We start from the raw sequence: 12,401 nt of genomic DNA on the forward strand, positions 1-12,401 counted from the left end.
TGAGCTAAGGTGCTCTCTGGTTGAATTTTATCTTTTACATTTGAATAATTTCCATTTAGATTTTTAAGGGTAACCACTATACAATGATTTTGAGATACAAAGACGATATTATAATATATATAAAAAAACGACGTATTTTGAAAAATAAATTCATTATCCAATGACCCCATATGGAATCACGACCCCTAGTCTAAAGCACCATGTTGATAAATACGAGGTAATGATCCCACAGCCTTTCCTAGACCTAGATGAGTTACTGGTTCATCTAGTCAAGGGGTGAGGCTGGGTGAGAAAGAGTTGAGAAAGGCTGGGTGAGAAAGTTTCTTTCTCCAATGAACATCATCAGAGGATTAAAGCACAGAGTTCTAGCCAATGTGAGGGGAACATTGGAACAATAAAGAACACATCAGAGTTGCCGTGCATATTGCATCTGCCCAGAAAACTGGCAATGATATTTAATGTGTCACATTCCAAAAAAGCACAGTCAGTACTAAATAACTAACTAACCAACCAACCAACCTGTGGCTGCCTGCTGAAGCCTGGGTCCTTCTCCTGCCTGAGGAACTCCTCCATGGACACCAGGCGTGTGGTCGACCTCTCCATAGAGTAGTCTGGTTCTGACTCCAGGGGAGAGGGGGCTTTGGGGGGCTGGAGAGAGTGTCTGTCCTGAGTTGGGGTGGGGCAGGGCTCAGGGGTTGAAAGGTATGCACGGGAGTCGTCTTCCATGGGGAGAAAGTCTGTGATGGACATGGCGGGACGGGGAGCTCCGGGGATTTCTGTGACTGCTCTGCTCTGCTCCATGGCTGCTGCTGGGACTAGGCCTGGGACTGGACTCTGGTTGGGGGGCAAGGCTGCATTGACCTGGAGAACAGACAGGCGTACATACAACATACACTTAGTTAAAATAGTTATAATAATGTAAACTAGATAATAACATACCTCTAGTACTATATATTTTAGAGCAGTTGCAAGGCTCCAGACTGAGACCATTTAGTCAAATTTTGCGATTCTTAGGCTGTGCGAGTAAAATGTTTGATTGGTCGCATCGGTGTGAACTGCAAATTCAAGCTGGTCACTCAAAACATATTTTGGGGCAGCTAAAAGCATGATTTTATAAAACAGTAGCCTAAAGTGCATTATTTTCCTGATCCCTGTATGAAAGTGTCTGCCCTGTCCTTGTGTCTGTTTCTCCTTTCGCGCTGAGTAGGCTAGTGGGAAAGAAAAATTATTTCAACGTAAAAAAAATGCGTTTTGAAAGCAGTTGTGCCTGTTGGTGAGAGGAGGGTCTCAGCTCTCTGCAGGTATTACTCTCAACATTGACCGTGCGCGGAGACTGCACAGGCTATAGACATAAATGGGTATGCTGCAAAGTTTTTAGGACATTACATTTACTGTTACATTCATCAATTACACGGCTAACTAGCAACATATTATATTTAGCGGTCTACCTAATGCATTTTGAGTTTCCACTACCTCAGATGGTGAATTAGCCCGAAATGAATTACCTTATGTGATATTTAATTTATACACACAAAATTTTGCTAAGCAAATTAATCTCTATTGAACAGAATAAATGTGCAATTCTGGAGCCTTATATTGAGAGTAAAATATAGCAACAATAGAGTAATTATCAACCCAAAATTCATGACAATCACTGGTTTAGGTTACACATAAAAATATCTTGATCATGAATCCCTGCTTGAACATGTTTCATGAATCATACCATCTCAGTAGCACTGCGAATTACTTTATAAGATGATTGCAAATGTTTTACTATTGTGTGATGCCGCAACAAAGTTTTGTGCGACCGAATAATGGGCTGGTGCCACAAACTGAAAATGTTAGTGTCACCAGTGCCACCACAGGAAAAAGTAAGTCTGGAGCCATGAGGTGAGTTCTAGATGACAGTTTTAGAGGAGGTGTTGTTGCATTATTGTAAGTACCGTTGTGTTGATGTGAGAGGCTGGTGGTAGCATGGCCTGATAGGCTGGTTGTATTGGTGGTGACATCATAGCCTCATAGGCTGATGGTACTGATGGCAACTTGGCCTGATAGTTTGGTGCTACTGGAGGTGACATGGTGGCCTCATGCACTGCCAAGGCATCCCGAAGGGGAGCAGGAGACTTTGCTAAGGGGTTGGCCCAGGCCTCTGCGTACGAGGCAGGGAGCGGGGAGGAGGCCTCTGTGTGGAGGGTGTGGACTGGGGGAGAGTTGGCAGAGGGCAGCCCCCCGTTAGGGACCATGGCGTGTGCGTCTAGCGGCGGTGAGGCCGTGGCGTAGGGTAGCGTGGAGACTTTGGCAGCTGAGTTCCCATAGGACGGGGATTGGGGCTGTACGGGTGGTGATGAAGACAGGAAGGGGGGTGACTGGTGGACAGGGGGTGACTGGTAGGGTGGTGACTGGTGAACGGGGGGTGACGAGGAGCATGGGGCGGAGGTAGCCGAGGCCTGGTCCGTCATGATGGCGGCTAGCTTGGCGGGCACGTTGACTGGCACAGAGTCGGTGGACTCCCCGTGGGCGGACATGGTGCGCACGGTGAGTTGGTGGGCCGTCATAAGGGACTGGATTTGAGACGGGCCCATTAGGGCACTGCCTGCCGTAGGGGATGACACCTCCAACACCTAGGGTATGGCAAAATAGGAGATGGGTAGTGTCAGCTGCACAGACACATACTCTCTACACAAAATATCCTCACAGCAAAACACTCCTCACACACACTATCCTCACACACACTATCCTCACACAGAGATGTAAAACACTTCTGACTTAAAAGGATATAAAAGTTAGCGGCATAGGACAGGGCATCATCACAGATACTGTTCACAGCCCAAGCTGAAGCACTGCAACTACCATGGCACATTTAAACACAAACCAGCGTCTTGAGGAAGAGAGCAACAGACTCAGTGGGTCTTTAGAGCACAGAACCTCTCTGAAAACACTGGCTTGACAGACACACCGATTCAAACTCATTTCAAAAGCATTTCCCTCTCAGCATAATTTCATCCCCATTACATCCAAAACCTTAAACACTCTCCTCTGTTTCCAGTGCATTCAGGTCCAGAAACACAACACTACAGTTATATTGCCTTTTTCTTGTCAGCGTAGATGGTGTATCCGGTGACGCGGACTCCGTTGGAGGTCCCAGCAGCATCGATGGTGACAGGCAGCCAGCTGATAAGGGCAATTCCCGGGGAGGGCCCCTGCTCCAGCTGCACATCCAGAGGAGCATCAGGGGGACCTGGGAGAGGAGGTAATACATATTAGAAGACAAGCAAATCTTAGATCTTAAACAGGCCCTGATTTCATTTGTCCTCTCTAATCAGGGCCTGTTTTAAAGACCTGGGAACACCAGGTGAGTGGAATATATTTTCATGTAAAAAATTAAACCAGCAGTTCTTCAGCCCTCTTTGATCTCCAGTATCTCTCTACCCTGTTTGCTCACTTACCTGCGGCCAGCATGGTAAAGGTAGTGGTGGCGGTCTTGTGTTCCCGCCTCTCCTGGGGAAGCTCCCAGGGGGTTTGGTGTGGCCGAGCCTCCACCTTGACCGTGTAGTGCAGGCTGGGGGTAAGGTTACTGAGGCACAGCGAGTAGCTGCCAGCCTTCACCAGCTCCATCTCCTCCTCGTTCAAGGACACAATGTGCACATAGTTACTGTTGCTGGGCAGCCACGACAGGCTGGCCGAGGTGGCGGTGACACGGTCGACTCTGAGCTGGGTGGGCGCCACACATACGTCCCTGCCCACCAGCATGGAGCAACGGAGCTGGTCCGAGCTGCCGCGCTCAGTCAGGCTCTGCACAGACACTCGATAGGCCTTGAGATTGACGTCTAGTCTCTCTAGGACAGCTTTAGTCTGAGAGCCGAAGGGCACGTTGAGCCTCAGCTCCTGGTCCACGTACACATTGTAGCTCCACACATTGCCCCAGCCCGCTGGCACCAGCGGCCCATCCCAGCCAATGATGATGCTCTTGGCCAGCTGCTTGATGAGGGTGAGCTTGCGCGGGTAAGGCACAGTGTCCACCCCCACCTCCAGGTCTAGGTCCAGGCCGTTGGTGAGGGGGGCTGGGGAGAGGAGGGGTCGGAAGGAGGGGTCCGAAGGGGCCGGGACCTGCTCCCCTGAGGGGAAAGAGACAGATAGGGGACCTGGGTTGGAGGCTGCAAACGTAGGGTCGGTCTTCTCAGAGGTACCTGGGCCCCCCAGGCGGAGGTGGTGCTGGTGGCTGGCACTGTGCAGGCTGCTGTCCAGCAAGGAGTTGTGGGATATGTCCGTGCCCTCTGGAACGTGGGCGCTCATCATGTCATCATCTGAGACGCGCTCCACAAAGTTGGAGGGGACCAGCCCTCTCCGCCCGTCCATCAGCTCACCTGCAGGGGGACACAGAGAGACAGACTTGTGTTTGGTATGTCGACACTAAAAACCTGGACCGTGTTAAGATGTCAGTGTTAAAATGGGAACTTTCAGTGTAAAAAAATCTAACTTTATAAAACTGTTATGAAATTAAAGTGGCAATGAACAGTAGAAAAAATAACAAAGTGTAATCCCAGCCCCTGTTATAGTAAAAAGCTGAGGGATGGGTTTGGAGAAATGTAACCACTCAATTTCAAATTCAGAGCTACGGATGCAAGGACTGACCATCCATGATATCAAAATTATAGTTTTAACCATGTTTTGAGGCTATATAGTATTTGTTTACATTTACTTTGGAGTAAAACAACCTTACATTTTGATGGAGTACAACAGTTGAACTAAGCTCATGAGGCATTTATACGTTATTTTCTTTAAGAATTAATGTTTTGGATGTAGCAACTGCTGATTGCCCCTTTAAGGTTTTGGAGAAGGCTCACCTTCATAGAAGCCGTCGTCATCCATACCGCCATAAACATAGATGTACTCCCCAGCGGTGAGTGGCAGCTCCACCTCTGGGTTATCATTTGGACCGTCATAGGGGTTATAGCTGGGGAAAAATAAAGTCACATTATCAACACTAATGTATTATAAACATTACCCTTCTCATCGCATTGTTACAGTTGAATGCTGAGATAGACAAAAACGATAACATTCTTAGTGAGAGACAAAATTATCATAACTGGTCTCCAATTCAATCTACTAAATACCGCCACTATAGTGAAGGCATACTGTTGCTTTGGCCAAATCTGTGTCTGCCAGTCCTTACCTGTATCTGCCGATGAAGACCTGTAGCTTGGCGGCTCCTCTGAGAGTGGTGTAAGGTGCTGGGGACACATCAATGTCCAACTCCTCCACTTCACTGGCTGTGTCAACCTTAGAACATGACAGTCAACAATGAGGCCACTGGAAACCTGTTATACTGGGTGGCTCAGTTGGTAAGAGCTTGGTGCGAGCAATGTCAATTCCTAGCAATGTCCATTCCTAGCCAGGTTCAATTCCTACAGTTTCACATATTCATACAAAAAACATATACTCACTGGAATGTAAGTGGCTTTGGATAAAAGTGCTTCCTTAGTGTTATATATAATTTCTACTGGAACCTTGAGCTGCCAGCAGGTCAACATCTTCCCAACACCTGGCTGGATCAATGCCTCCTGAATAGTAGAAGGCCAGGGCCAGACGCAGGATATGTTTTTCTGCCATTGACTTACTCCCTCAGAGATTGTGCAATGAGATTTATGTATAATGTGAGCAATGGGCACAATTCACAGTGGATTGGGACACTGGCCACTAACAAGCTGCTTATACAGAATGTTCTCTTCTCTGAAAATGCTCCCTTTAATACCACACAGCATCAGCTTAATGATCTGACTGCCTATGTTTACCTCTGGCTAATACTGTAGGCAACGGGTAGGCAACGAGATTCAGCCATGGGACAGTTTTTGTCCAGAACATGACTATAATCGGGTAAAATGAAGGGGGGAGGAGTGTGCATCTTTGTTAACAGCAGCCGGTGCGCAATCTCTAATGATAAGGAAGTCTCAAGTTTTTGCTCGCCGGAGTTAGAATACCTCATAATAAGCTGCTGTCTATTTACCACCATAAACCGATGCTGGCACTAAGACCACACTCAACGAGCTGTAGAGGACCATAAGCAAAGAAGAAAATGCTCATCCAGAAGCGGCACTTCTCGTGGCCGGTGATTTTAATGCAGTGAAACTGAAATCCGTTTTACCTGCTCATTCCGTTTGCTCGAAAATTGATAAATGGATAAAAAAAGTAAGGCCGCAACCATAGATACACATACCAGCTCTACTGGTAGTACTGCTACTACCAGCAGTACTACACCTGCACCTGTCGACGACACAAGTTGTTCTGCTTCCACGAGCACATTCAATGCTAGCATCAGTAATTATACATTTGTTGTTAGCCCAGCTAGCATGAACAATGACAGTTGTGAATCTGATGCAGCCGAAGAGCTACTGCCCCCTTACCCGGGAAAGCACCGAACAACAGACAGGGACGTTGGACCATCGAAGAGGCGCAAATATAATGAGAACTACATTGATTTGGAGTTCACATACACTGCTCAAAAAAATAAAGGGAACACTTAAACAACACAATGTAACTCCAAGTCAATCACACGTCTGTGAAATCAAACTGTCCACTTAGGAAGCAACACTGATTGACAATACATTTCACATGCTGTTGTGCAAATGGAATAGACAACAGGTGGAAATTCTAGGAAATTAGCAAGACACCCCCAATAAAGGAGTGGTTCTGCAGGTGGTGACCACAGACCACTTCTCAGTTCCTATGCTTCCAGGCTGATGTTTTGGTCACTTTTGAATGCTGGCGGTGCTTTCACTCTAGTGGTAGCATGAGACGGAGTCTACAACCCACACAAGTGGCTCAGGTAGTGCAGCTCATCCAGGAGCTGTGGCAAGAAGGTTTGCGGTGTCTGTCAGCGTAGTGTCCAGAGCATGGAGGCGCTACCAAGAGACAGGCCAGTACATCAGGAGACGTGGAGGAGGCCGTAGGAGGGCAACAACCCAGCAGCAGGACCGCTACCTCCGCCTTTGTGCAAGGAGGAGCAGGAGGAGCACTGCCAGAGCCCTACAAAATGACCTCCAGCATGCCACAAATGCGCATGTGTCTGCTCAAACGGTCAGAAACAGACTCCATGAGGGTGGTATGAGGGCCCGACGTCCACAGGTGGGGGTTGTGCTTACAGCCCAACACCGTGCAGGACGTTTGGCATTTGCCAGAGAACACCAAGATTGGCAAATTCGCCACTGGCGCCCTGTGCTCTTCACAGATGAAAGCAGGTTCACACTGAGCACATGTGACAGACGTGACAGAGTCTGGAGACGCCGTGGAGAACGTTCTGCTGCCTGCAACATCCTCCAGCATGACCGATTGGCGGTGGGTCAGTCATGGTGTGGGTGGCATTCTTTTAGGGGGCCGCACAGCCCTCCATGTGCTCGCCAGAGGTAGCCGACTGCCATTAGGTACCGAGATGAGATCCTCAGACCCTTGTGAGACCATATGCTGTGCGGTTGGCCCTGGGTTCCTCCTAATGCAAGACAATGCTAGACCTCATGTGGCTGGAGTGTGTCAGCAGTTCCTGCAAGAGGAAGGCATTGATGCTATGGACTGGCCCGCCCGTTCCCCAGACCTGAATCCAATTGAGCACATCTGGGACATCATGTCTCGCTCCATCCACCAACGCCACGTTGCACCACAGACTGTCCAGGAGTTGGTGGATGCTTTAGTCCAGGTCTGGGAGGAGATCCCTCAGGAGACCATCCGCCACAACATCAGGAGCATGCCCAGGCGTTGTAGGGAGGTCATACATGCCCGTGGAGGCCACACACTACTGAGCCTCATTTTGACTTGTTTTAAGGACATTACATCAAAGTTGGATCAGCCTGTAGTGTGGTTTTCCATTGTAATTTTGAGTGTGACTCCAAATCCAGACCTCCATGGGTTGATAAATTAGATTTCCATTGATAATTTTTGTATGATTTTGTTGTCAGCACATTCAACTATGTAAAGAAAAAAGTATTTAATAAGAATATTTCATTCATTCAGATCTAGGATGTGTTATTTTAGTGTTCCCTTTATTTTTTTGAGCAGTGTATATTGGGAGTAGTGCCTTTCCTCAGCCACAGTGTGTTATATGTGCAAAAGTACTATCTCACAACTCAATGAAACCTTCACTCTTGCACAGACATTTAGAAACAAAACATGCCATCTTAAAAATAAGCCAGTTTTTTGAGCGAGAATTAAGACGACTTTTGAGTAACAGATACGATTAATAAGAAGCGTCTTATATGGTGAGCTACCGAGTGGCTAGGACAGGCAAGCCCCATACTATTGTGGAGGACTTAATTCTTCCTGCTGCCGTGGATATGGCTGGGACAACGCTGGGGGAAAAGGCCAAAGAAACTATACAGACAATGCCTTCATCAAACAACACTGGTTAACGACGCATCAGTGACATGGCAGGAGATGTTTTGAAACAATTACTGCTTCGCATACAAGCTAGTGAATTATATGCGTTACAGCTGGATGAGTCAACAGACGTGGCGGGCCTGGCACAGCTCCTGGTATATGTCCGTTACGTTTATGGGGGGGGGTCAATTAAGGAAGACATCCTCTTCTGCAAACCACTGGAAACCAGGACAACACGAGAGGATATTTTTAAAGTACTGGACAGATTTGTGACATCAAATGGACTTTGGTGGTCAAGATGTGTTGGTATCTGTACTGATGGAGCAAAAGCCATGACAGGGAGACATAGTGGAGTGGTAACGCGCGTGCAAGCAGTAGCTCCCGACGCCACTTGGGTACACTGCAGCATCCACCAAGAGGCTCTTGCTGCCAAGGGAATGCCTGAGAGCTTGAAAGACGTTTTGGACACTACAGTGTAAATGGTTAACTTTGTTAAAGCAAGGCCCCTGAAATCTTGTGTATTTTCTGCACTATGGGCAGCGACCATGTAACTCTTTTACAACATACAGAAGTGCGCTGGTTATCAAGGGGCAAAGTATTGACACAGTTTTTATATATATTTATAAATTGGGAGACAAACTTAAAGTTATTTTTACTGGCCATAATTTTCACTTGTCTGACCGCTTGCATGATGACGAGTTTCTCACAGGACTGGCCTATCTTGGTGATGTTTTTTCTCGAAAGAATGATCTGAATCTAGGATTACAGGGACTCTACGCAACAATATTTAATGTGCAGGACAAAATTGAGGCTATGATTAAGTTGGATCTCTTCTCTGTCTGCATTAACAAGGACAACACACAGGTATTTCCATCATTGTATGATTTTTTGTGGTGCAAATTAACACAAGTTTACGGGACAATGTCAAATGTGATATAGCGAAGCACCGGAGTGAGTTGGTTGCGCAATTACGCATGTACTTTCCCGAAACGAATTACACAAACAACTGGATTTGTTATCCCTTTCATGCCCTGCCTCTAGTCCACTTACCACTATCTGAACAAGAGAGCCTCGTCAAAATTGCAACTAACGGTTCTGTGAAAATGTAATTTAATCAGAAGCCACCTGCCAGATTTCTGGACTGGGCTGCGCTCAGAGTATCCTGTCTTGGAAAATTGCGCTGTTAAAACACTGATTCCCTTTGCAATCACGTACCTATGTGAGATTGGATTCTCGGTCTTCACAAAAGCAAGAAAACTAAATACAGGCACAGACTGTGTGGAAAATGATTTAAGAATGAGACTCTCCAATACAACCCAATATTGCAGAGTTATGTGCATCCTTTCAAGCACACCCTTCTCATTAACCTGTGGTGAGCTATTCACAATTTTCGATGAACAAATAAGGTTTTATATGTATGATGGTCAAATAAAGAGCAAAATTGTTGATTATTATAATATTATTATTTGTGCCCTGGTCCTATAAGAGCTCTTTGTCACTTCCCACGAGCGGGGTTATGACAAAAACTCACTCATTCTTATGTTTAATAAATGTATTGTATAGTATGTGTGGCATGCTTACAATGATGGCAAAAGACAACATTTGAGAATGCGCTGACCCTGGTGCTAGAGGGGGTACGAAGCTGGAGGTTGAGTGTTTGAAGGGGTACGGGACTATAAAAAGTTTGGGAACCACTGGCCTAAAACATTATTCCTCACCTCAAGTTCAACTGTTGGTGTCAGTTGGTGCGCACTGCCTTGTGAATTCGTTTTCCAAAGCCACCCACTTCATTCCTCTACCCAAACTACCCTCTGCCAAGGAGATGGCCCAGCTCATGGTGCAGCACAGCACGTTTTCCGGATCCATGGACAACCGGTTGACATGGTCTCTAACCGGGGCCCTCAGTTCTCGTCTTGGTTCTGGAAGACGTTCTGCACCCTCATTGGGTCGTCTGGCCAGCCTGTCCTCCTGATTCCACCCCCAGTCCAACAGCCAGTCAGAGCGAGCGAGCGAACCAGGATCTGGAGACTAATCTGCGATGCCTGGTCTCCGCCAACCCCACCTCCTGGAGCCAGCAACTGGTGTGGGTCGAATACGCCCGCAACACCCTTCCCTGTTCTCCTTTTGAGTGTTCCCTGGGGAATCAGCCCCCGCTCTTCCCCGAGCAGGAGGAAGAGGTCGGCATTCCTTCTGCCCAGATGTTTGACCGCCTCTGTCGTCATACCTGGAGGAGAGCTCGGTCGGCCCTCCTCAAGACCACCTCCAGGTATCGACGACATGCGGATCGCCATCGGACCCCGGCTCCCCGGTATCGTCTCAGGCAGAAGGTATGGCTATCCACCCGGGATCTGCCCCTCCGGGTGGAATCCCGCAAACTCTCCCCCCGGTTTATTGTCCCATTTCCCATCTCCAAAAGTATTACCCCCTCTGCTGTTCGTCTTCTGTTACCCCGCACCCTTCATATACATCCCACTTTTCATGTGCCCAGAGTTAAACCCATATCTCACAGTGTTTTTTTGTCTCAGCTCCTGCTTTTTCCCAGTCTCTCTTTTTCTCGTTCTCCTGGTTTTGACCCTTGCCTGTCCTGTCTCTGAACCCGCCTGCCTGACCAATCTGCCTGCCCCTGACCCTGAGCCTGCCGTCCTGTACCTTTGCCCCACCTCTGGAACACCGACCTCTGCCTGACCCGACCCTGAGCCTGCCTGCCGTCCTGTACCTTTCCCCCACTACTCTGGTTATCAACCCCTGCCTGTCTTGACCTGTCATTTGCCTGCCCTGTTTCTGTAATAAACATTGTTACTTCGACACAGTCTGCATCTGGCTCTTACCTTCAAACCTGATAACCAGGGATGTTCTCTTTAGAAGTGAGTTACTTGGACAACTTCTCTGTCCTGCTAAGCATTTGAAATGTACATTTTGGGTGTCAGGGAAAATGTATGGAGTAATTTTTTTTTTTTTTTTTTAAAGGAATGTAGTGAAGTAAAAGTAAACGTTGCCAAAAATATAAATAGTAAAGTCAAGTACAGATACCCCCAAAAACGACTTAAGTATTACTTTAAAGTATTTTGAATTAAGTACTTTGCACCACTGCAGCCACCCAAGTCATAGACTGTTCTCTTTGCTACCGCACGGCAAGTGGTCCCGATGCACCAAGTCTGGAACCAACAGGACCCTGAACAGCTTCTACCCCCAAGCCATAAGACAGTTAAGATAGTCCAGGTAGCTATTTTGTCAACTATCTGCATTGACCCTTTTTGCACTAACTCTTTTGACTCACATACGCTGCTCCTACTATTTATTCTTTACCCTTACCTATATGTGTATATATAGTATCTACCTCAATTACCTCATACCCCTGCACATAGCAAAATTATCATTACTCCTTGTGTATTTATTCCTTGTGTTATTATTATTTATAATTGTTCTCTTTGCATTGTTGGGCAGGGCCTGTAAGTTAGCATTTCACACCTGTTGTTTATGAAGCATGTGACAAATAACATTTTGATTTGATAATCATTTGTACACTGCAAATCGACCACAAGTAAGCCCAAAAAGTGACTGTATTTGAAAAATAACAATAATTTTATACCTTGATTGAGCTATATTGCATGCTAATAAAAAAAATTCTATACTAATACAATTGCTCAGTAAAATAGATTTTGTTTAACAAGTAATAAAAACAAATCTAAAAAATATGAAAATAATTGGATCCCCTGTTTTCAATACTCCAGCATCCCCCCCACACACACACTTGCGAGGATAACAGAAGGTCTGAATCCTAAGTAACCTGCACTTTGTTTGAAGTAATAGATCAACATAGCAACTGTAGTAGCTCAAAGCTGTGTGCTGGAAAACCATGAGAGGAGTAGGGATTGTGGTGCTCGTGAATTTCCTTTATTTTTCGGCTTCAGACCAATGCCTACTTCTAACTTAAAACATAGTTTTAGTTTTTAATACTTTTTGCACAGTATTTGTATTACTTTATCTTTTTAATCTATCTTATTTTGCCCTTCTTTATTTTTTTTATTTCACCCTTA

The 12,401-nt window shown here is 46.4% G+C and overlaps 1 protein-coding gene across 1 annotated transcript in view; it reads right to left on the reverse strand.

Annotated features, from left to right (window-relative positions):
* LOC111981851 (peripheral-type benzodiazepine receptor-associated protein 1-like) overlaps positions 1-12,401 on the reverse strand; it is a 168,374-nt gene that overhangs the window by 22,504 nt on the left and 133,469 nt on the right. Inside the window, exons 18-23 of the mRNA XM_070449720.1 lie at positions 5,174-5,280; positions 4,845-4,954; positions 3,447-4,364; positions 3,087-3,238; positions 1,944-2,621; positions 520-861 (exon numbers count right to left, since the gene is read on the reverse strand). Of these exons, the coding sequence (XP_070305821.1) occupies positions 520-861; positions 1,944-2,621; positions 3,087-3,238; positions 3,447-4,364; positions 4,845-4,954; positions 5,174-5,280 (2,307 nt within the window). The remainder of the gene's footprint in view (positions 1-519; positions 862-1,943; positions 2,622-3,086; positions 3,239-3,446; positions 4,365-4,844; positions 4,955-5,173; positions 5,281-12,401) is intronic.

Source organism: Salvelinus sp. IW2-2015, linkage group LG20 (assembly GCF_002910315.2).
Source record: "Salvelinus sp. IW2-2015 linkage group LG20, ASM291031v2, whole genome shotgun sequence".
NCBI lineage: Eukaryota > Metazoa > Chordata > Actinopteri > Salmoniformes > Salmonidae > Salvelinus > Salvelinus sp. IW2-2015.